The sequence below is a fragment of the Salvelinus alpinus genome, chromosome 2, assembly GCF_045679555.1.
Source record: "Salvelinus alpinus chromosome 2, SLU_Salpinus.1, whole genome shotgun sequence".
NCBI classification, from domain to species: domain Eukaryota; kingdom Metazoa; phylum Chordata; class Actinopteri; order Salmoniformes; family Salmonidae; genus Salvelinus; species Salvelinus alpinus.
Window position 1 is genome coordinate 89,718,007 of NC_092087.1, and position 25,325 is coordinate 89,743,331.

A 25,325-nucleotide genomic window follows, 5' to 3' on the forward strand; every position below is an offset into this window, starting at 1 on the left:
AACATTGGTACATTGGTGTTTGGAAAAAAGGTCATTAGAACACCTAACACAGGCCTTTTTTCAGGTGAATACATTTTAGAAAAGTGTGTGTGCTTATCCATCCACCATTTGTTGTTACCTGAGAATGTATACTGAACAAAAATATAAATGTAACATGTAACAATTTCAACAGTTTTACTGAGTTACAGTAAATCAGTCAATTGAAATAAATGTATTAGGCTCTAATCTATGGATTTCATATGACTGGCCAGGGGCGCAGCCATAGGTGGTCCTGAAAGAGCATAGGCCCACCCACTTGGGAGCCAGGCCCAACCAATCAGACTGATTTGTTTCCCCACAAAAGGGCTTTATTACAGACAGAAATAGTCTTCAGTTTCATCAGCTGTCTGGGTGGCTGGTCTCAGACGATCCCGCAGGTGAAGAACCCGGATGTGGAGGTCCTGGACTGGCGTGGTTATTCAACATTCTGCCATATTCTCTAAAACAACGTTGGAGGTGGCTTATGGTAGAGAAATTAACATTAAATTATCTGGCAACAGCTCTGGTGAACATTCCTGCAGTCAGCGTGCCAATTGCATGCTCCCTCAAAACTTGAGACATCTGTGGCATTGCACATTTTTAGAGTGGCCTCCCGCCCACATACACTTGTATCCCTCCTCCGGCTTGGCTACCGCGGGGTACCGTTCAGAGGAATGGCATCCCGGAGGAATGACACTTCAAGCCTTTCTCTACCCTTCACCAGGTGGTTACAGACTGAAATAACGCAGAGGATTCACCATGAGTCCAAAACACTGGATACGGAGACCGAGTCCGGGACTCTGCACACCCAAGCTGAGGGGACGCGGCACCTGGGCGAGAGACTGCAGAATATCCACTTCTGGAAGTCTGAGCTGCAGCGGCACATGAAACAGCTGGTGGCCGAGACAGACCTCCTCCTGGGGCAGAAGAGAAGGCTGTTGAAGGTGCTGGACGCCACCGAGACCCCGTTCGCCATCGCCACGGATAACCTAACCTGTCGGTCGGTAACAGCGACCGCGTAGAGGAGGAGCTGCTGATGACAAAAAAAATATTGATTCGTCTTTGCTCTAGTTCACCTAAATACTTGTATCATTACTAAATGTTGCCTAGACGTTATTTCACTAGAAACCAATCTGAAAATAACGTGATGGTTGTGTTTGTGGGCCACAGGAAGTTGAGCTGATCAGGAGCATCCAGGCTCTGTTGAAGAGAACGCTGAGTCAGGCTGTCAATCAAATCAAGTGAGTGTCACAATTAAACAATAAGGGTTTTTATTTATCAAAACTTGGATGATACAAATTATGACAAGGAAATAAACCAAAGTGCTTTAAAATATACCAAGGGCTAAATTACTTGAAAAACGGACTGTCCTATAAAGTATTAACGTAAAAAATAACTAAGCTATAACGTGCAGGAACAGAACGTACATAAACCAAAAATCAACTCACTGATGGGACGTTCCACGGAGACTATAAGGGGAGTGGCCAGCTCCAAGGAAGTATGCTAACCATCAAGTTTTACATTTCTACAATAATGATAACGTTATATACAAGCATTATTTTAACAATAACAGTACACAATATCAATGTATAACTGTACTTCGATATTTTAAACTCGTCAAAGGGAAAAAGAGTTCCACTGAGGTGAACAGAGGGTGGGGATTTCCCAACGCCCTTCCGGAACCGTATTTTAACCCTGGGATTCAGGTCGGACCTCCTTTATCAGAACACCGCGGCATCCATCACTGCTGAGGAATAGACATAAACAAGACATTACTTTGAACCGTGACTATTTACTTGAGAATGATAATGGTTCAATTATAACAATGACTGTTACCACGTAAACTATGAAGCGTTCACGCAACATAGAAAACAATGATAGCAAATGTCAAACTGTATTTCTGCAATACAGTTACGTATGGTGTTTATGTTCTGTTGATTACTGATGTCCCCTTTAAGAATGGAGCACCCTTGGTCATGCGCAGTGTTGTTCAATGTTATTCTGGTACTAACTCGTTTTAGTAAATGTGAAGCTCCAGTTCAATTTCTTTTATTCAGAGTCTTTTTTATTATATAAATAAGTAATAAGAGCTAAGACACTACAATGGCGACGAGGATGATTACCTGCAGTGTGCATCACGAATGCAGATGGAGCTCGTAGGAAGAGAGGAAGATGTTGACCCTGTAAGAGGAAGATGTTGACCCTGTAGCACAACAGCTAGCAAGCAGTGACGACGAGGGGAGAACGAGGCGGCAGATCAGAGACCCGTGGAGCCGGAGGTAAAGAGAATGGCTAGCATCGGAAAATAGATGTTTGATGACACGCAAGAAAACTGGGCAACTTACATTGAACGACTGGAACAGTACTTCATTGCAAACGACATTGCTGATAACAAGAGAGAACCAGCGTTGTTGAGTTTAATTGGTCCAAAAACGTACAGTTTGCTAAGAGATCTGACTGCCCCTCTGAAGCCCTCAAATAAAACATTCACAGAGATTGTGGAGATATTGCAAAATCACCTAAACCACTCCTCATCGCGGAACGTTTTCGTTTCCACAAGAGAGATCAGAATGAGGGGGAGGGTGTTAGTACATTTGTAGCAGAGTTGAAGAAACTGTCTGAACATTGCCAGTTTGGAGAGAACCTAAATGACACATTAAGGGATAGATTTGTTTGTGGACTGAACCATGAACACATTCAAAAACGTGTAAAAACGTTTCCTCACAGAATCAGATCTCTCGTTTGCAAAGGCTGTTGAAATTGCTGTGACTATGGAAATCGCGCTAAAGATGCATTTGAGTTGCAAAGTAAAAGAGATACTGACCTATCACAAACTTCCCTGCACAAGTTTTCACGCAGCCGACAGCGCCCACGTGTGGCCGAAAAATGCAACAGGTGTGACGGAGATGGTCACAGAGCAGAGGACTGCCGTTTCAAAGACGAAATTTGTCACAAATGCAGTAGAAGGGGGCACATTCAAAGAGCACGCAGAGCAAAATTCAGTCACAACAGGAAAACTGAGAAAATGAAAGGGTCTGTGAATGCACTAGCAGAGAACAGTGGCAGTGATTCAGATGAACGTTGAATTGGTACAATGGAGTTAAACACAGTGACTTCTCCCAGCAGTAGCATAATATGGGTGACACCAGATATCGAAGGCAAACCCCTCAAAATGGAGCTGGACACAGGATCGGCAGTGTCTATAATTTCCACTACTGTCTACAATGAGCACTTCAAGGCTATCATGCTGAAGAACACAAATGTGTTGCTGAAGACCTACTCAGGAGAGCGATTGAGCCCAATGGGGGCGTTGCAGGTCAGAGTGCGGTATGGGGGGCAAACACAGCAGTTACAGCTGTATGTGGTGCCTGGAACTGGCCCACCATTATTTGGCAGGGAATGGCTTTCAAAAATAAAGCTGAACTGGTGTGACTTGAAAATGCTCCACACGTTCCAGTCCAAAGAGAAAGGCACCGACCAAACACTGGAACACTTGCGGAAGAAATACAACACAGTGATCAGATGGGAACAGTAAAAGGCTTCACAGCTAAACTTGTACTGAGAGATGACGCAACCCCAAAATTCTGCAAAGCCAGATCTGTTCCATACTCCCTGAGACCAAAGGGGGAAGCGGAAATTGATCGCTTGCAGGATACAGGGATCCTGACGAAAGTGGACAGAAGCGAATGGGCCACACCCATAGATCCTGTTGTGAAGAAAGACGGGTCTGTTAGAATGTGTGGGGACTTCAAGGTTGCATGTGGACCAATACCCCCTGCCACGTCTGGATGATATCTTTGCTGCACTAGCTGGTGGGAAACACTTCAGTAAAATCGATCTGAAACAGGCTTACCTGTAGCTACCGGTTGAAGAGAGCTCCAAACAGTACCTGACAATAAGCACACACAAAGGTCTATACAGGTATAACCGCCTGGTTTTTGGCATTGCATCGGCCCCAGCCATTTGGCAACGAGCTATTGACCAGATTTTGCAAGGAATCCCAGGAACCCAGTGTATCCTGGATGACATGATCATAACAGGATGCACCGACAAAGAGCACCTGGCTAACCTGGAAGAGGTCCTGAAAAGACTGAAAGAGTATGGTGTCTACAGGCAAACTTACAGAAGTGTGAGTTCTTCAAAGACAAGATTGTCTTCTGTGGACATGAAATCGACCGCAATGGATTGCACAAAACACAGGACAAAATCGAGGCAGTGGTACAGGCACCACGACCACAGAATATCACAGAAGTGAGATCTTTTGCGGGACTGATCAATTACTACAGAAGATTCCTCCCAAACCTTTCAGCAGTACTCCAGCCTCTAAATCAGCTCCTGGAAAAGAATAGGACATGGCGGTGGACAGAACAGTGTGGAACTGCATTTCTTGAGGCAAAACGGCTCATCACATCTGAACAGGTCCTGATGCATTACGACCCTGAACTGCCAGTGAAGTTGGCTTGTGATGCGTCCCCTTATGGCTGCGGGGCCGTCCTTTCACACACACTGAAAGATGGGTCAGAGAGGCCAGTTGCATTTGCGTCACGAACGTTGAATGATGCAGAGAAACTACTCACAAATCGACAAAGAAGCACTGGCGCTAGTGTGGGGCGTCAAGAAACTCCACGCATACCTATATGGCAAGCGGTTCTCACTGGTTACGGATCACCAGCCGTTGCTTTCCATTGTCAGTCCAAAGAAAGGCATTCCGGCAATGCCAGCAGCCAGGTTACAGCGATACACCTTGTTCCTCCCAGTCATATGAATGACAGCAGCCAGGTTACAGCGATACACCTTGTTCCTCCCAGTCATATGAATGCCAGCAGCCAGGTTACAGCGATACACCTTGTTCCTCCCAGTCATATGAATGCCAGCAGCCAGGTTACAGCGATACGCCTTGTTCCTCCCAGTCATATGAATGCCAGCAGCCAGGTTACAACGATACGCCTTGTTCCTCCCAGTCATATGAATGACAGCAGCCAGGTTACAGCGATACGCCTTGTTCCTCCCAGTCATATGAATGCCAGCAGCCAGGTTACAGCGATACACCTTGTTCCTCCCAGTCATATGAATGCCAGCAGCCAGGTTACAACGATACGCCTTGTTCCTCCCAGTCATATGAATGACAGCAGCCAGGTTACAACGATACGCCTTGTTCCTCCCAGTCATATGAATGACAGCAGCCAGGTTACAACGATACGCCTTGTTCCTCCCAGTCATATGAATGCCAGCAGCCAGGTTACAGCGATACACCTTGTTCCTCCCAGTCATATGAATGACAGCAGCCAGGTTACAGCGATACGCCTTGTTCCTCCCAGTCATATGAATGACAGCAGCCAGGTTACAACGATACGCCTTGTTCCTCCCAGTCATATGAATGCCAGCAGCCAGGTTACAGCGATACGCCTTGTTCCTCCCAGTCATATGAATGACAGCAGCCAGGTTACAACGATACGCCTTGTTCCTCCCAGTCATATGAATGACAGCAGCCAGGTTACAACGATACGCCTTGTTCCTCCCAGTCATATGAATGCCAGCAGCCAGGTTACAGCGATACGCCTTGTTCCTCCCAGTCATATGAAGGACAGCAGCCAGGTTACAACAATACGCCTTGTTCCTCCCAGTCATATGAATGACAGCAGCCAGGTTACAACGATACGCCTTGTTCCTCCCAGTCATATGAATGACAGCAGCCAGGTTACAGCGATACGCCTTGTTCCTCCCAGTCATATGAATGACAGCAGCCAGGTTACAGCGATACGCCTTGTTCCTCCCAGTCATATGAATGCCAGCAGCCAGGTTACAGTGATACACCTTGTTCCTCCCAGTCATATGAATGACAGCAGCCAGGTTACAGCGATACACCTTGTTCCTCCCAGTCATATGAATGACAGCAGCCAGGTTACAGCGATACACCTTGTTCCTCCCAGTCATATGAATGACAGCAGCCAGGTTACAGCGATACACCTTGTTCCTCCCAGTCATATGAATGACAGCAGCCAGGTTACAGCGATACACCTTGTTCCTCCCAGTCATATGAATGACAGCAGCCAGGTTACAACGATACGCCTTGTTCCTCCCAGTCATATGAATGACAGCAGCCAGGTTACAGCGATACACCTTGTTCCTCCCAGTTATATGAATGACATTGAGTTGAAGCCGTCGTCCCTCCACACAAATGCAGATGGATTATCCAGACTGCCGTGTACAAGAGAAAGACAAAGGAGTGTGGATGCAGTGGACATTTTCCATACCGCTCAGCTCGAGGCACTACCGGTCACAAGCACAGTTATCAAACAGGGGACAAGGAAAGATGTGACCTTGTCAAAAGTGTTCACCTACACCATGTCAGGACGGCCAGCTACAGGCAGAGAGGAGCTGACTCTGTATTTCCAGCGGAGAAACGTAATTACAACGTACCAAGGATGTTTGATGTGGGGAATGAGAGTCATGATACCCCAGAAATGCCAACATCAGGTTTTGCAGCAACTACAAGAAGGTCATGTTGGAATTTGAAATTGTCAATTTCTTGTATTCAGAGTCTTTCTTATTATATAAATAAGTAATAAGAGCTAAGACACTACATATGGGATATAAGAAACAAAAGCTGTGTGAATTTGAAATTGTCAATTTCTTATTGTCAATTTCTTATTGTCAATTGTCAATTTCTTAAGAGTCTTTCTTATTATATAAATAATAAGAGCTAAAACACTACATATGGGATATAAGAAACAAAAGCTGTGTGTCGCGTCGTCATTTATATTATAACAATAATTGAACATAGTAAGTTTGTATGACGATCTGGTTATTAAATGGGTAAATAGTTTAAAGACAGTTAAATAGTAGTGTGCTTTAAACCGCTCTGGTGACGAACGTTGCTGCCCTGTTTCCAATCGTCCACATTGATGCTGTATGAACCTATTCAAGTAAATAAATAAACTTTGGGGAAAAGACTATACCTGTGTTCGAATACCCATAACACACTGTACACTACATACTTAATGAGTGTATATACTTTTAGTTTATTTTAGGAAACTAAACGAACGGTATCCTTCCAATTCGTTAGTTGATGCTGTTACTATGCAACTTATTGCTAGCTTGTTAGTAAAACAAATAAGACCTCTTACAACTTCATTAACAATGTCCATTAAGAACGCTCAACGACTAACGGAATTAAATATCACCAGTTACCTAACTTCATAATGGCTATCTGGATGTAATTGTAAAACAAACTCCAAATGCATTTGTAGGTAGCTAGCTAACAGCCATGGAAGAGAGTGAAAGGATAGCTGCTCCAACTGTCAAAGAAGGTAGAGTAGGCTATTCTGGTTGGGCAGGTACTGTTGTGTAGTTCCACTCCATAGTAAGAAGTGAGGACGGAGATAATAGTAACATAATATTCAGTGCGGTCTAATTTTAGTATAATGAAGTCTGTTTTCTGTCCTCAGATACAGAGCTGTGAAACCCTGTCTGCAGATGAAGAGCAATGGTTCCCAGTCCTGTTCCTGGGGTGCACATTTTTATTTTTGCCTTAGTGCTACCCAGCTGATTCAAATGATCAAGTCATCATCAAGCTTCAAGTGGTATTTATGTATTCATTTGTGACGCTATCCTTGATATGATGCTGCTGTTGTCACATGCTACACATGCATCTATCCAATGCTATCATGTTTGTTATAAGATATATTATACTTTAGTAATCCACAATAACCTGGTGACGTAAAAGTCTAATGACATTATCTTCCATATTCCTACAGATGCCTTGCAACTTGAGATTTCTTCAAAACGATTGCCTACAGTCACTGTGTAGGGCACTGCACAGTTGGGTGACCAGGGCCACCTGGTCTCGTGGGGGATTTCAGGCATCTGTGAAGGCTACCTGTGTCCTGCATAACTTCATGATGATGAACAGGAGGGGACCTGCAGCTCTCCACCATGTGCCAGAGGAGAGAGACCACTGAAGCAAGAAGAGAGAGAGAGAGAAACTTAAGCACAGAGGAAGAGAGCGAGTGTGATAGAGAGAGGAAGAGAGCGAGTGTGATAGAGAGAGGAAGAGAGAGAGTGTGATCGAGAGAGGAAGAGACACAGACTTTCACTATTTGCACATATGACATTTGAAATGTCTTTATTGTTTTGGAGTGTAATATATACCCTTCATTTTTATTGTTTACTTCACTTTTGTTTATTATCTACTTCACTTGCTTTGCAATGTTAACATGTGTTTCCCATGCCAATAAAGCCCCTTGAATTGAAATTGAATTTATAGAGGGGGCGGGCTAAGCTGTTAGGGAGGTGTCAGGTAGATAAGGTAATGAGTTCTGGCTGCATGAGAGACTGCAAGCAATATCATCCGAAAATCTCCTAGGAAATGAGGTGGTCTGTTTTGTCTTACAGCAACTTTATACTCGGCTATTATGTTGGGTTGTGTTATGTAGAATGCTGACATGATGTAATCTTGCAGACATTCAGCTTTGATCTCAACAAGATCTCACAGTTTTACCAATTTGACTTCCGCTTCTGACGTTTGTCTACGTTTCTCCAAAAGTCAAATTTCTAAGTTGCTCCAAACGAGCCACGGCCTGTACACCCCGCTACCATCTAGAAGACGGAGACGGTACAGGTGCATCGAAGCTGGGACTGAGAGACTTTATAAACATCTATCTCAAGGCCATCAGACTGTTAAACAGTCACCACTGCGCCCAGTTACCTGCCCTGCCCTGAACCTTAGAGACTGCTGCCCTGTGTACATAAACTCATTGAACACTGGACACTTTTACATGTTTACATACTGTTTGACCCATACTGAGTGTACAAAACATTAAGAACACCTGCTCTTTCCATGACAGACTGACCAGGTGAATCCAGGTGAAAGCTATGATCCCATATTGATGTCACCTGTTGAAACCAATTTAAGCAGTGTAGATGAAAGGGAGGAGACAGGGTAAAAAAAGATTAGACATGGATTGTGTATGTGTGTCATTCAGAGGGTGGATGGGCGTGACAAAAGTCCTAAGTGCCTTTGAACAGGGTATGGTAGTAGGTATGGTAGTAGGTGCCAGGCGCACCGGTTTGAGTGTGCCAAGAACTGCTGGATTTTTCACACTCAATAGTTTCCTGTGTGTATCAATAATGATAATTAAATCCATTTTAATCCCACTTTGTAACACAACAAAATGTGGAAAAAGTCAAGGGGTGTGAATACTTCCTGAAGGCAGTGTATATCCTGGACTCTGACATTGCTGTGAATACTTCCTGAAGCCACTGTATATCCTGGACTCTGACATTGCTGTGAATACTTCCTGAAGGCAGTGTATATCCTGGACTCTGACATTGCTGTGAATACTTCCTGAAGGCAGTGTATATCCTGGACTCTGACATTGCTGTGAATACTTCCTGAAGGCAGTGTATATCCTGGACTCTGACATTGCTGTGAATACTTCCTGAAGGCACTGTGTATCCTGGACTCTGACATTGCTCATTCTGATATTTCTTAATTTCTTTCTTTCAACTTTGTGGTTTATGTGTGTATTGTTTTGTATTACTAGGTATTACTGCACTGTTGGAGCTAGAAACACAAGCATTAGGTATTACTGCACTGTTGGAGCTAGAAACACAAGCATTAGGTATTACTGCACTGTTGGAGCTAGAAACACAAGCATTAGGTATTACTGCACTGTTGGAGCTAGAAACACAAGCATTTCGCTGCACCTGCGGTGTTATCTGAACATCTATATTGATTCGACTGTGAGACAACGCCCAGTATGCCAGGGAACAGGACCTCAGACCAGAGACCTCTGACTCACTAAGCTTTAGTGACTAAAGGGTTAAAGTGCCCAGTATGCCAGGGAACAGGGACCGCAGACCAGAGACCTCGGACTCACTAATCTGTAGTGACTAAAGGGTTAAAGTGCCCAGTATGCCAGGGAACAGGGACCTCAGACCAGAGACCTCTGACTCACTAAGCTTTAGTGACTAAAGGGTTAAAGTGCCCAGTATACCAGGGACCTCAGACCAGAGACCTCTGACTCACTAAGCTTTAGTGACTAAAGGGTTAAAGTGCCCAGTATGCCAGGGAACAGGACCTCAGACCAGAGACCTCTGACTCACTAAGCTTTAGTGACTAAAGGGTTAAAGTGCCCAGTATACCAGGGACCTCAGACCAGAGACCTCTGACTCACTAAGCTTTAGTGACTAAAGGGTTAAAGTGCAGACAGATTAGTGAAGAGGGGGTGGTGTGTGTGTGCGTGCGTGCGTGTGGTGTGTGAGTGTGGTGTGTGTGTGTGAGTGTGGTGTGTGTGTGTGTGTGGTGTGTGTGTGTGAGTGTGGTGTGTGTGTGTGAGTGTGGTGTGTGTGTGTGAGTGTGGTGTGTGTGAGTGTGGTGTGTGAGTGTGGTGTGTGTGAGTGTGGTGTGTGTGTGTGAGTGTGGTGTGTGTGAGTGTGGTGTGTGGTGTGTGTGTGTGTGGTGTGTGTGAGTGTGGTGTGTGTGTGTGAGTGTGGTGTGTGTGAGTGTGGTGTCTGTGTGTGGTGTGTGAGTGTGGTGTGTGTGTGGTGTGTGAGTGTGGTGTGTGTGAGTGTGGTGTGAGGTGTGTGTTTGTGGTGTGTGGTGTGTGAGTGTGTGTGTGTGAGTGTGTGTGTGTGTGTGTGAGTGTGGTGTGTGAGTGTTTGTGTGTGTGGTGTGTGTGTGTGTGTGTGTGTGTGTGTGTGTGTGTGTGTGTGTGTGTGTGTGTGTGTGTGTGTGTGTGTGTGTGTGTGTGTTTGTGTGTGTGTGTTTCTGAAATAATACAATAACCATTATCATCTCAAAAGTCTCAGTTATTATTGAGATTATTAAAATCCTTGTTAATTCATCAATCAAAAAAGCAAACAACCAATCAACAAACTTTACTGTTTTTCACTGGACAGAACAATACGTTCTGTTTAAATCCATTTAATTAAAACACGTCATTACAATCAGTAGCACAGCCACAAAGTCATCCAATATAACCACACTGCTAACCCTAATGCCTCACCTTAAATTAAGACCAAAAAACAAATTTTTGGTTTCATGAATTTTTACGATATAGTACATTTTTACTTTGCAGCCGGCACATATGGTGAAGAATATCCTGTCACACATTCCCATTGACAGAGAGGAAGCTGCCCTGCTGTAGTCATTTCAGAGAGACACTAGAGGAAGCTGCCCTGCTGTAGTCATTTCAGAGAGACAGTAGAGGAAGCTTCCCTGCTGTGGTCATTTCAGAGAGACAGTAGAGGAAGCTGCCCTGCTGTAGTCATTTCAGAGAGACAGTAGAGGAAGCTGCCCTGCTGTGGTCATTTCAGAGAGACAGTAGAGGAAGCTTCCCTGCTGTGGTCATTTCAGAGAGACAGTAGAGGAAGCTGCCCTGCTGTGGTCATTTCAGAGAGACAGTAGAGGAAGCTGCCCTGCTGTAGTCATTTCAGAGAGACAGTAGAGGAAGCTGCCCTGCTGTAGTCATTTCAGAGAGACAGTAGAGGAAGCTTCCCTGCTGTAGTCATTTCAGAGAGACAGTAGAGGAAGCTGCCCTGCTGTGGTCATTTCAGAGAGACAGTAGAGGAAGCTGCCCTGCTGTAGTCATTTCAGAGAGACAGTAGAGGAAGCTTCCCTGCTGTGGTCATTTCAGAGAGACAGTAGAGGAAGCTGCCCTGCTGTAGTCATTTCAGAGAGACAGTAGAGGAAGCTTCCCTGCTGTAGTCATTTCAGAGAGACAGTAGAGGAAGCTGCCCTGCTGTGGTCATTTCAGAGAGACAGTAGAGGAAGCTTCCCTGCTGTAGTCATTTTAGAGAGACAGTAGAGGAAGCTGCCCTGCTGTGGTCATTTCAGAGAGACAGTAGAGGAAGCTGCCCTGCTGTAGTCATTTCAGAGAGACAGTAGAGGAAGCTGCCCTGCTGTAGTCATTTCAGAGAGACAGTAGAGGAAGCTTCCCTGCTGTAGTCATTTCAGAGAGACAGTAGAGGAAGCTGCCCTGCTGTAGTCATTTCAGAGACAGTAGAGGAAGCTGCCCTGCTGTAGTCATTTCAGAGACAGTAGAGGAAGCTGCCCTGCTGTAGTCATTTCAGAGAGACAGTAGAGGAAGCTTTCCTGCTGCAGTCATTTCAGAGAGACAGTAGACTATTGTATTTCTGATGTGGATTACGCACTGAACTGTCAGTGGGCTGTGGCTGTTCATATATACAGTAGATGATCACTTTCTGGCAGGTGGATCACTTTGTGGCAGGTGTCTCATCTTGGTCTGTTCACATGCGTTTGTGGATGTGGATCACTCTCTTGCAGTTGAGGCAGCGGTGTTCTACGTCCTTACAGGAGTCAACACAGAACGGAATCAAACAGCATGGCCAGCACCTAGAGAAGGAGAGACAGAGAGAGAGAGACAGAGAGAGAGAGAGATGAAGATTCAGTGTGTGTGTATTCCTGTAACCTGTGTGTGTGTTCATGTAACCTGTGTGTGTATTCCTGTAACCTGTGTGTGTGTTCATGTAATCTGTGTGTGTGTATTCCTGTAACGTGTGTGAGTATTCCTGTAACCTGTGTGTGTGTATTCCTGTAACCTGTGTGTGTGTTCATGTAACCTGTGTGTGTATTCCTGTAACCTGTGTGTGTGTTCATGTAATCTGTGTGTGTGTATTCCTGTAACGTGTGTGAGTATTCCTGTAACCTGTGTGTGTGTATTCCTGTAACCTGTGTGTGTGTTCATGTAACCTGTGTGTGTATTCCTGTAACCTGTGTGTGTGTTCATGTAATCTGTGTGTGTGTATTCCTGTAACCTGTGTGTGTATTCCTGTAACCTGTGTGTGTATTCCTGTAACCTGTGTGTGTGTATTCCTGTAACCTGTGTGTGTGTTCATGTAACCTGTGTGTGTGTATTCCTGTAACCTGTGTGTGTATTCCTGTAACCTGTGTGTGTATTCCTGTAACCTGTGTGTGTGTTCATGTAACCTGTGTGTGTGTATTCCTGTAACCTGTGTGCGTATTCCTGTAACCTGTGTGTGTATTCCTGCAACCTGTGTGTGTGTTCATGTAACCTGTGTGTGTGTATTCCTGTAACCTGTTTGTGTGTATTCCTGTAACCTGTGTGTGTATTCCTGTAACCTGTGTGTGTGTATTCCTGTAACCTGTGTGTGTATTCCTGTAACCTGTGTGTGTGTGTGTGTATTCCTGTAACCTGTGTGTGTATTCCTGTAACCTGTGTGTGTGTTCATATAACCTGTGTGTGTATTCCTGTAACCTGTGTGTGTGTATTCCTGTAACCTGTGTGTGTGTATTCTTGTAACCTGTGTGTGTGTATTCCTGTAACCTGTGTGTGTGTGTATTCCTGTAACCTGTGTGTGTGTATTCCTGTAACCTGTGTGTGTGTATTCCTGTAACCTGTGTGTGTGTGTATTCCTGTAACCTGTGTGTGTGTGTATTCCTGTAACCTGTGTGTGTGTGTGTATTCCTGTAACCTGTGTGTGTGTATTCCTGTAACCTGTGTGTGTATTCCTGGCCAGTCTCTTGACAACAAGGTAGATGAAATTCGAGCAAGGGTTCCCTTCCAGAGAGACATCAGAGACTGTAACGTTCTTTGTTTCACAGAAACATGGCTCACTCGGGATACGTTATCAGAGTCTGTACAGCCACCTGGTTTCTTCACACATCGCGCCGACTGAAATAAACATCTCTCTGGGAAGAAGAGGGGCGGGGGTGTAGCCTCATGATTAACGAGTTGTGGTGTAATCATAACAACATACAGGAACTCAAGTCCTTTTGTTCACCTGACCTAGAATTTCTTACGATCAAATGCCGACCGCATTATCAACCAAGAGAATTGTCTTAGATTATAATCACAGCTGTGTATATCCCCCCCAAGCAGACACCTCGACGGCCCTGAAAGAACTTCATTGGACTCTATGTAAATTGGAAACCACATATCCTGAGGCTGCATTTATTGTAGCTGGGGATTTTAACATGGCTAATCTAAAAACAAGGCTCCCTAAATTTTATCAGCATATCGAATGCGCGACCCGGGCTGGCAACACTAGATCATTGCTACTGTCACGGTCGTTGAAAGAACTGGACCAAGGTGCAGCGTGGTGAGCGTACATGTTCTTTTATTTGAAAAATGACGCCGACAAAACAATAAACACTACAAAACAAACCGTGAAGCTAAAGTCTATGTGCCATAAACAAAGTCAACTTCAGGTGGGAAAAAGGGCTACCTAAGTATGGTCCTCAATCAGAGACAACGATAGACAGCTGTCCCTGATTGAGAACCCTACCCGCCCAAAAACATAGAAATACAAATAATAGAACATAGAATACCCACCCCAACTCACACCCTGACCAAACCAAAATAGAGACATAAAAAGGATCTCTAAGGTCAGGCCGTGACTGTACCCCCCCCCCAAAGGTGCGGACTCTGGCCGCACCTTTGGGGGGTCTACTGTCACGCCCTGACCTTAGACGCAGACCCCACTCCACCACTGGCTCACCCCACTTTGGTGGCACCTCTGGTGCGGGGACCCTCGTCGCCGACCCCGGACGGAGCACCCTCGTTGCGGGCCCCGGACTGGGCACACTCGTTGCGGGCCCCGGACTGGGCACACTCGTTGCGGGCTCCGGACTGGGCACCCTCGTTGCAGGCCCCAGACTGGAGACCGTCGCTGGGGGCTCCGGACTGGAGACCGTCGCTGGAGACTCCGGACTGGAGACCGTCGCTGGAGGCTCCGGACTGGAGAACGTCGCTGGAGGCTCCGGACTGGAGGCCGTCGCTGGAGGCTCCGGACTGGAGACCGTCGCTGGAGACTCCGGACTGGAGACCGTCGCTGGAGGCTCCGGACTGGAGGCCGTCGCTGGAGGCTCCGGACTGGAGAACGTCGCTGGTGGCTCCGGACTGGAGGCCGTCGCTGGAGGCTCCGGACTGGAGGCCTTCGTTGGAGGCTTCGTGCCATGACTCCTCACTGGAGGCTTCGTGCCATGGATCACCACTGGAGGCTTCGTGCCACTCACTTCCGTCATCATGAAGTGCTTTGAGAGACTAGTCAAGGATCATATCACCTCCACCCTACCTGACACCCTAGACCCACTCCAATTTGCTTACTGCCCCAATAGGTCCACAGACGACGCAATCGCAATCACACTGCACACTACCCTAACCCATCTGGACAAGAGGGATACCTATGTAAGAATGCTGTTCATTGATCACAGCTCAGCATTTAACATGATAGTACCCTCCAAACTCGTCATTAAGCTCGAGACCCTGTGCTACTGGGTCCTGGACTTTCTGACGGTATGCCCCCAGGTGGTGAGGGTAGGTAACATCTCCACCCCGCTGATCCTCAACACTGGGGCCCCACAAGGGTGTGTTCTCAGTCCTCTCCTGTACTCCCTGTTCACCCATGACTGCGTGGCCATGCACGCCTCCAACTCAATCATCAAGTTTGCAGACGACAGTACAGCGTTAGGCTTGATTACCAACAACGACGAGACGGCCTACAGGGAGGTGAGGGCCCTCAGAGTGTGGTGTCAGGAAAATAACCTCACACTCAACGTCAACAAAACAAAGGAGATGATTGTGGACTTCAGGAAACAGCAGAGGGAGCATCCCCCTATCCACATCGACGGGACAGTAGTGGAGAAGGTGGAAAGTTCCTCGGCGTACACATCACGGACAAACTGAAATGGTCCACCCACACAGACAGCGTGGTGAAGAAGGAGCAACAGCGCCTCTTCAACCTCAGGAGGCTGAAGAAATTTGGCTTGTCACCAGAAACACTCACAAACTTTTACAGATGCACAATCGAGAGCATCCTGTCGGGCTGTATCACCGCCTGGTACGGCAACTGCTCCGCCCACAACCGTAAGGCTCTCCTGAGGGTAGTGAGGTCTGCACAACGCATCACCGGGGGCAAACTACCTGCCCTCCAGGACACCTACACCACCCGATGTCACAGGAAGGCCAAAAAGATAATCAAGGACAACAACCACTGCCTGTTCACCCCGCTATCATCCAGAAGGCGAGGTCAGTACAGGTTTATCAAAGCTGGGACCGAGAGACTGAAAAACAGCTTCTATCTCAAGGCCATCAGACTGTTGAACAGCCATCGCTAACATTGAGTGGCTGCTGCCAACATACAGACTCAATCTCTAGCCACTTTAATAATTAATAATTGGATGGAATAAATGTATCACTAGTCACTTAAACAATGCCACTTTATATAATGTTTACATACCCTACATTACTCATCTCATATGTATATACTGTACTCTATACCATCTACTGCCTATGCCGTTCGGCCATCGCTCATCCATATATTTATATGTACATATTCTTAATCATTCCTTTACACTTGTGTGTATAAGGGAGTTGTTGTGGAATTGTTAGATGACTTGTTAGATATTACTGCACTGTCGGAACTAGAAGCACAAGCATTTCACTACACTCGCATTAACATCTGCTAACCATGTGTATGTGACCATTAACATCTGATTTGATTTAACTAGGCAAGTCAGTTAAGAAAAAAAATCTTATTTACAATGACGGCCTAGGAACAGTGAGTTAACTGCCCTGTTCAGGGGCAGAACGACAGATTTTTACCTTGTCAGCTCGGGGATTCGATCTAGCAACCTTTCGGTTACTAGTCCAAAGCTCTAACCACTAGGTTACCTGCCACCCCTACGTACAGGCATATACAGTGGGGAGAACAAGTATTTGATACACTGCCGATTTTGCAGGTTTTCCTACTTACAAAGCATGTAGAGGTCTGTAATTTTTATCATAGGTACACTTCAACTATGAGAGACGGAATCTAAAACAAAAATCCAGAAAATCACATTGTATGATTTTTAAGTAATTAATTTGCATTTTATTGCATGACATAAGTATTTGATACATCAGAAAAGCAGAACTTAATATTTGGTACAGAAACCTTTGTTTGCAATTACAGAGATCATACGTTTCCTGTAGTTCTTGACTAGGTTTGCACACACTGCAGCAGGGATTTTGGCCCACTCCTCCCTACAGATCTTCTCCAGATCCTTCAGGTTTCGGGGCTGTCGCTGGGCAATACGGACTTTCAGCTCCCTCCAAAGATTTTCTATTGGGTTCAGGTCTGGAGACTGGCTAGGCCACTCCAGGACCTTGAGATGCTTCTTACGGAGCCACTCCTTAGTTGCCATGGCTGTGTGCTTCGTGTCGTTGTCATGCTGGAAGACCCAGCCACGACCCATCTTCAATGCTCTTACTGAGGGAAGGAGGTTGTTGGCCAAGATCTCGCGATACATGGCCCCATCCATCCTCCCCTCAATACGGTTCAGTCGTCCTGTCCCCTTTGCAGAAAAGCATCCCCAAAGAATGATGTTTCCACCTCCATGCTTCACGGTTGGGATGGTGTTCTTGGGGTTGTACTCATACTTCTTCTTCCTCCAAACACGGCGAGTGGAGTTAGACCAAAAAGCTCTATTTTTGTCTCATCAGACCACATGACCTTCTCCCATTCCTCCTCTGGATCATCCAGATGGTCATTGGCAAACTTCAGACGGGCCTGGACATGCACTGGCTTAAGCAGGGGGACCTTGCGTGCGCTGCAGGATTTTAATCCATGACGGCGTAGTGTGTTACTAATGGTTTTCTTTGAGACTGTGGTCCCAGCTCTCTTCAGGTCATTGACCAGGTCCTGCCGTGTAGTTCTGGGCTGATCCCTCACCTTCCTCATGATCATTGATGCCCCACGAGGTGAAATCTTGCATGGAGCCCCAGACCGAGGGTGATTGACCGTCATCTTGAACTTCTTCCATTTTCTAATAATTGCGCCAACAGTTGTTTCCTTCTCACCAAGCTGCTTGCCTATTGTCCTGTAGCCCATCCCAGCCTTGTGCAGGTCTACAATTTTATCCCTGATGTCCTTACACAGCTCTCTGGTCTTGGCCATTGTGGAGAGGTTGGAATCTGTTTGATTGAGTGTGTGGACAGGTGTCTTTTATACAGGTAACGAGTTCAAACAGGTGCAGTTAATACAGGTAATGAGTGGAGAACAGGAGGGCTTCTTAAAGAAAAACTAACAGGTCTGTGAGAGCCGGAATTCTTACTGGTTGGTAGGTGATCAAATACTTATGTCATGCAATAAAATGCAAATTAATTATTTAAAAATCATACAATGTGATTTTCTGGATTTTTGTTTTAGATTCCGTCTCTCACAGTTGAAGTGTACCTATGATAAAAATGACAGACCTCTACATGCTTTGTAAGTAGGAAAACCTGCAAAATCGGCAGTGTATCAAATACTTGTTCTCCCCACTGTATATACACTGCTCAAAAAAATAAAGGGAACACTAAAATAACACATCCTAGATCTGAATGAATGAAATATTCTTATTAAATACTTTTCTTTACATAGTTGAATGTGCTGACAACAAAATCATACAAAAATGATCAATGGAAATCAAATTTATCAACCCATGGAGGTCTGGATTTGGAGTCACACTCAAAATTAAAGTGGAAAACCACACTACAGGCTGATCCAACTTTGATGTAATGTCCTTAAAACAAGTCAAAATGAGGCTCAGTAGTGTGTGTGGCCTCCACGTGCCTGTATGACCTCCCTACAACGCCTGGGCATGCTCCTGATGAGGTGGCGGATGGTCTCCTGAGGGATCTCCTCCCAGACTTGGACTAAAGCATCCGCCAACTCCTGGACAGTCTGCGGTGCAACATGGCGTTGGTGGATGGAGCGAGACATGATGTCCCAGATGTGCTCAATTGGATTCAGGTCTGGGGAACGGGCGTGCCAGTCCATAGCATCAATGCCTTCCTCTTGCAGGAACTGCTGACACACTCCAGCCACATGAGGTCTAGCATTGTCTTGCATTAGGAGGAACCCAGGGCCAACCGCACCAGCATATGGTCTCACAAGGGGTCTGAGGATCTTATCTCGGTACCTAATGGCAGTCAGGCTACCTCTGGCGAGCCCATGGAGGGCTGTGCGGCCCCCCAAAGAAATGCCACCCCACACCATGACTGACCCACCGCCAAACCGGTCATGCTGGAGGATGTTGCAGGCAGCAGAACGTTCTCCACGGCGTCTCCAGACTGTCACGTCTGTCACGTGCTCAGTGTGAACCTGCTTTCATCTGTGAAGCGCACAGGGCGCCAGTGGCGAATTTGCCAATCTTGGTGTTCTCTGGCAAATGCCAAACGTCCTGCACGGTGTTGGGCTGTAAGCACAACCCCCACCTGTGGACGTCGGACCCTCATACCACCCTCATGGAGTCTGTTTCTGACTGTTTGAGCAGACACATGCACATTTGTGGCCTGCTGGAGGTCATTTTGCAGGGCTCTGGCAGTGCTCCTCCTTGCACAAAGGCGGAGGTAGCGGTCCTGCTGCTGGGTTGTTGCCCTCCTACGGCCTCCTCCACGTCTCCTGATGTACTGGCCTGTCTCCTGGTAGCGCCTCCATGCTCTGGACACTACGCTGACAGACACAGCAAACCTTCTTGCCACAGCTCGCATTGATGTGCCATCCTGGATGAGCTGCACTACCTGAGCCACTTGTGTGGGTTGTAGACTCCGTCTCATGCTACCACTAGAGTGAAAGCACCGCCAGCATTCAAAAGTGACCAAAACATCAGCCAGGAAGCATAGGAACTGAGAAGTGGTCGGTGGTCACCACCTGCAGAACCACTCCTTTATTGGGGGTGTCTTGCTAATTGCCTATAATTTCCACCTGTTGTCTATTCCATTTGCACAACAGCATGTGAAATTTATTGTCAATCAGTGTTGCTTCCTAAGTGGACAGTTTGATTTCACAGAAGTGTGATTGACTTGGAGTTACATTGTGTTGTTTAAGTGTTCCCTTTATTTTTTTAGCAGTGTATATATGTGTGTGTGTGTGTGTGTGTGTGTGCGTGCGTGCATGTGTGTGCATAACTCACATGAAGCAGCAGAGGGCTCCACAGATGACCCAGGTGAGTAGTGCAGTGGTGTGTGTGGTCTCTGTCAGAACCTGGACCTGACAGTGTGGACACGTCATCTGGCCGGACACGTCTCTAGGCAGCGGCTGCTGCATCACCACCACCTGGGTTACTGCAGAGGGAGGAGAATACTGGTTAGAACCAGATAGAACTGGATAAAACTGGATATAACTTCATAGAATTGGATAGAACTGGACAGAACTAGAAAGAATCACCACCACCCAGGTTACTGTAGGGAGAGGGAAATACTGGTCAGAACCAGATAGAACCAGATAGAACTGGACAGGACTAGAAAGAATCACCACCACCCGGGTTACTGCAGGGAGAGGGAAATACTGGTCAGAACTGGATAGAACTCAATAGAATGGGATAGAACTGGACAGAACCAGACAGAGCTAGATAGAACAGGATAGAACTGGATAGAACAACTTAGGCCCCCAAAAAATTGTGTCGCTTGTTGTTAGTTCTATATTTCAAACCCCTAAAGAGGTAGAGGATTCGAGGGGTTGCTAAGGCTGGGTGTTGCTAAGGCCAGGACGTCCAGCAAATACCTTGTGTTTGTACAACTTGGTTCTCGTTTGTCACGGGGTACTGTGAATAATAAAAAAAGGAACCGATTTAGGTAGTTTTGGTCAGACAGTTTGGAGTTTATTTCAGTGTGTGTGTGTGACTCACCGCTGGGGGCATTTGTAGGTTGTGCCATGCCCATGTCGTATTGGGGAGGTGGTGGGTACATGCCGGGTTGGGGACCTGATAAACAAGGGATGAATAAATACATCAATACACTGTCATTTACCGCAAACCCAGGGATACAGAGTGGTTGGCCAGCGTTATGGGAACACAAACCCAGGGACACAGAGTCGTTGGCCAGCGTTATGGGAACCCAAACCCAGAGATACAGAGTGGTTGGCCAGCACTATGGGACCATAAACCCAGGGATACAGAGTGGTTGGCCAGCATTATGGGAACAAACCCAGGGATACAGAGTGGTTGGCCAGCCCTTAACAATGATGTTCATGACATCTATGGCTATCGTGACACACACATCGGCTGTCCCCATAGGAGCACCCTTTTCGGTTCCAGGAAGAACCCTTTTAGGTTCCAAGAAGAACCCTTTTCGGTTCCAGGAAGAACCCTTTTAGGTTCCAAGAAGAACCCTTTCATGTTCCAGGAAGGTTCTAGATAGCGCCTTATTTTCTAAGAGTATAAGCTTAAACTGTCCCTAAGAGTATCAGTGTAGATCTGATCTCTTACCTCCCTGGAAGCCAGGCTGAGGGGGGTAGGCTGTTCCCCCGCCACTTCCCTGGTAGCCAGGCTGAGGGGGGTAGGCTGTTCCCCCGCCACTTCCCTGGTAGCCGGGGTAGGGGTAGGGGGGAGCAGACGCGTCCAGCGGGGGTTCATACTGGCTCTTCTCCATACTGTCTGGGGGGGGGGGGGAGAGAGAGAGTGGAAGACAGTGAGCACAAACACAGTGAGCACACCTTATGAAAATATCACATTGAGAAAACATATGTTTCTGCCCCCACCTTCTCTCCCCACTCCCCCTTATCTCTCTCACCTTTCTTCTTTCACACACACACACACACACACACACACACACACACACACACACACACACACACACACACACACACACACACACACACACACACACACACACACACACACACACACACACACACACACACACACACACACACACACACACACACACTCTTCTTGTTCAAGCTGTTGCTTATAACAATGATACACACCCCTGTATTCAACCGGGCAGGTTTGGTGACATTTCATTGGACAAAGACTTGGCCTGTAGAATCTGAGTAGTACAAGCCAAAAACAACACCACCACTAATGAATGCCACACACCCACTAAATCTATCAGAATAACTCTAACCCTGGTCTATGTTACTGGTGAATGATCAACAGTTAGAGTCAGTTAGAAAACGTTTAAGTGTCAATCTACACTGACACATCAATTGACAATACAAAATACAGAGGCAGCCCTTTCCTGCAGTCAATGTCCAGAAGTGCCCTCTGTGACATCATGGCCCTTTCCTGCAGTCAATGTCCAGAAGTGCCCTCTGTGACCTCATGGCCCTTTCCTGCAGTCAATGTCCAGAAGCGCCCTCTGTGACCTCATGGCCCTTTCCTGCAGTCAATGTCCAGAAGTGCCCTCTGTGACATCATGGCCCTTTCCTGCAGTCAATGTCCAGAAGTGCCCTCTGTGACCTCATGGCCCTTTCCTGCAGTCAATGTCCAGAAGTGACCTCATGGCCCTTTCCTGCAGTCAATGTCCAGAAGTGCCCTCTGTGACCTGATGGGTGGAATGTTATTCATGACGAAAATCCAGTGTTTCTATGTCAAACTGTTTTGTTATATTTCAGTCTTCTGTGATGTATATAAAGTGTAATATTGGGATGCAAACTCAAAACTGAATACATTTCAACTCTATACCTGACAAGGTACAGGTCTCTTTTTTTAAGCCCATAACCATGTGTGTGAGGTGTATACTTTGGTTTCAAAGTAGATTTGTTAAAGACTACCAAAAATCACACACTGCAGTAAAAGGTTCCAAGCCATATTATGGACCTCTCAGATAGTTTTTAGACACTAGTCAGTCATAGGCAAACACAGTGCAGTATGTCATCTGGAATCAGCTATATACACAGTACAGTATGTAATGTGGAATCAGCTATAATACACAGTGCAGTATGTCATGTGGAATCAGCTATAATACACAGTACAGTATGTCATGTGGAATCAGCTATAATACACAGTGCAGTATGTCATGTGGAATCAGCTATAATACACAGTGCAGTATGTCATGTGGAATCAGCTATAATACACAGTGCAGTATGTCATGTGGAATCAGCTATAATACACAGTGCAGTATGTCATCTGTAATCAGCTATAATACACAGTGCAGTATGTCATCTGTAATCAGCTATAATACACAGTGCAGTATGTCATGTGGAATCAGCTATAATACACAGTGCAGTATGTCATGTGGAATCAGCTATAATACACAGTGCAGTATGTCATGTGGAATCAGCTATAATACACAGTGCAGTATGTCATCTGTAATCAGCTATAATACACAGTGCAGTATGTCATGTGGAATCAGCTATAATACACAGTGCAGTATGTCATGTGGAATCAGCTATAATACACAGTGCAGTATGTCATCTGGAATCAGCTATAATACACAGTGCAGTATGTCATCTGTAATCAGCTATAATACACAGTGCAGTATGTCATCTGTAATCAGCTATAATACATCACATGATCTAAACATAATTGATCTACGTGCTCTCCATTAGGAAACAGGTCTTCTGATCCCAATGGGACTTCCTGGTTCAATTTAGGTTCAATAAATAAATACAAATTCTAACTTCATGATTCATTCTAACCTCAGGCTCATCAATAACCTTTACTTACAGTAACCAGGTCAGTCGTTAAAAACAAAGTATTATAAGGAAATGCATAGATTATACTACTGCGCTATACATACAGTGCATTCAGAAAGTATTCAGACCTCTTGACTTTTTCTACATTTATTTAGAAATTACAGCCTTATTTTAAAATTGATTAAATTTGTAAAAATCCTCCAAAATCTACACACAATACAACATAATGACATCACAATACCCCATAATGACAAAGCAAAAACAGGTTCTTAAAAATGATTGCAATTTTCAAAAAAACAGAAATACCTTATTTACATAAGTATTCAGACCCTTTGCTATGAAATTTACTCTAAATTGAGCTCAGGTGCATCCTGTTTCCATCGATCATCCTTGAAATGTTTCTACAACTTGGGACATAAGCCTATGAGTAAATGTTATACAGCATCATGTAGTTGACGATGGTGTTGTTATGAAGCTGTAACGGAGGCTTATCTGTTGGACTTTGTTCCACGGGATCATGAGGAAGTGAGGTTGAGTTGTTTAGTATGTGTGTGTGTGTGTTGCGGGGAGCTGCTGCTGCGCAGAAGAAAAATCAGCCCGCGCAGAGTAGCACGAGATTGAACCTCTCGACTTTCTAGTTTCCCCCGTTAGTTAACACTATCAACGTTTCCCTCTACTGTGGGAATTGGGATCTAATCAACGCAATATTAGCTACTTTCAATGCAACATACCGAAACAAAACCATCGATTCAAGAGACTTGTCATAGGCAGAACGCATCAGAGTAGGATTCTATTGCATTGACACATACTCTGATCTAAACAGACCGGTGCGCCATAACCAATCAGAGCTGCAGTAGGCGCCATAACCAATCAGAGCTGCAGTAGGCCTGGTGCGCCATAACCAATCAGAGCTGCAGTAGGCGCCATAACCAATCAGAGCTGCAGTAGGCCTGGTGCGCCATAACCAATCAGAGCTGCAGTAGGCCTAAATGCAAATAAACCACTGCCATATATGTGCCATTCACGTTGAACGTGACTTTCTTTACAGAATCTGCGGTCGTGAGTAGATGAGCTGTTTTGAGATCATATCCTCTGCTAGTTAGTGAGTTATTAGCCCAGTTATAGATACGTTTGAGTCAGCAATGGGGGAGTGGTTGCTTCCTACAAGACACAACACGTGTGCATTTCTAGACATCTTTGAAAAGGGAGTCAGTTAAAGAGCTTTTTTGTGTTAAAGGGGCAGTGTTGTATTTTGTTGTATTTGTCAGATTCTCTGTAATAATGGTATGGGAATAAAATGGTTTCTTGCATCAAACGACTCAACAACATTTTCAGTCACCTCCTTGTCTGAAGGACAAGTGGATAAACAGGTTCATGTCAAGCCCTGAATGATTTTTTCAAACCTCTCATAGAATGTACGCCTACATTGAACACCACATATTGGCTGCTACTGTTGGCTGAATGATAGAACAGCTATTTCCATGTTAAAATGTTATGGGATGCATTTTCTCCATTGTTTTTGATGGTAGACCAAACTGGTAGGTCTACATTATGACCAAATAGTAGTCTACTTGATCACTGTTAAAACCAGGGGCGCAACTTTGGTTTTATAAGTGGGGGGGACATAGTTGTATTATTTTTATCCACTCGGATAAACACTCCAAACAACCTACCTGGCCGCTCGGAGGCGTCCGCATGGTCCTAAAGCACACCGCAGTACCGTAGTACACTACCGTATGGGCCCTGGTCAACAGTGGTACACTACCGTATGGGCCCTGGTCAACAGTGGTACACTACCGTATGGTCCCTGGTCAACAGTAGTACACTACCGTATGGGCCCTGGTCAACAGTAGTACACTACCCTATGGGCCCTGGTCAACAGTAGTACACTACCCTATGGGCCCTGGTCAACAGTAGTACACTACCCTATGGGCCCTGGT

General features: G+C 45.7%; 1 protein-coding gene and 2 long non-coding RNA genes across 4 annotated transcripts in view; 1 reads left to right on the forward strand and 2 right to left on the reverse strand.

The window, feature by feature from the left end:
- Positions 1-1,272: 1,272 nt before the first annotated feature.
- Positions 1,273-2,271, reverse strand: LOC139568133 (uncharacterized). The gene is made up of 2 exons (XR_011673528.1): positions 2,142-2,271; positions 1,273-1,765 (listed from the first exon to the last, which is right to left on the reverse strand). It is a non-coding gene; the product is annotated as an uncharacterized lncRNA (long non-coding RNA).
- LOC139568132 (uncharacterized) lies at positions 2,170-8,272 on the forward strand. 2 transcript variants are annotated; one of them, XR_011673527.1, is made up of 3 exons: positions 2,170-2,297; positions 7,467-7,601; positions 7,776-8,272. It is a non-coding gene; the product is annotated as an uncharacterized lncRNA (long non-coding RNA). The 2 variants fall into 2 exon arrangements; XR_011673526.1 differs by lacking the exon at positions 2,170-2,297 and having other exon boundaries at positions 6,524-7,601.
- A 3,171-nt stretch (positions 8,273-11,443) lies between these two features.
- Positions 11,444-25,325, reverse strand: part of LOC139568136 (lipopolysaccharide-induced tumor necrosis factor-alpha factor homolog) — a 36,615-nt gene continuing 22,733 nt past the window's right edge. Inside the window, exons 2-5 of the mRNA XM_071389871.1 lie at positions 21,233-21,400; positions 20,654-20,728; positions 19,940-20,090; positions 11,444-12,376 (exon numbers count right to left, since the gene is read on the reverse strand). Coding sequence (XP_071245972.1) covers positions 12,271-12,376; positions 19,940-20,090; positions 20,654-20,728; positions 21,233-21,395 — 495 coding nt within the window. The 5' untranslated portion in view covers positions 21,396-21,400 and the 3' untranslated portion in view covers positions 11,444-12,270. The remainder of the gene's footprint in view (positions 12,377-19,939; positions 20,091-20,653; positions 20,729-21,232; positions 21,401-25,325) is intronic.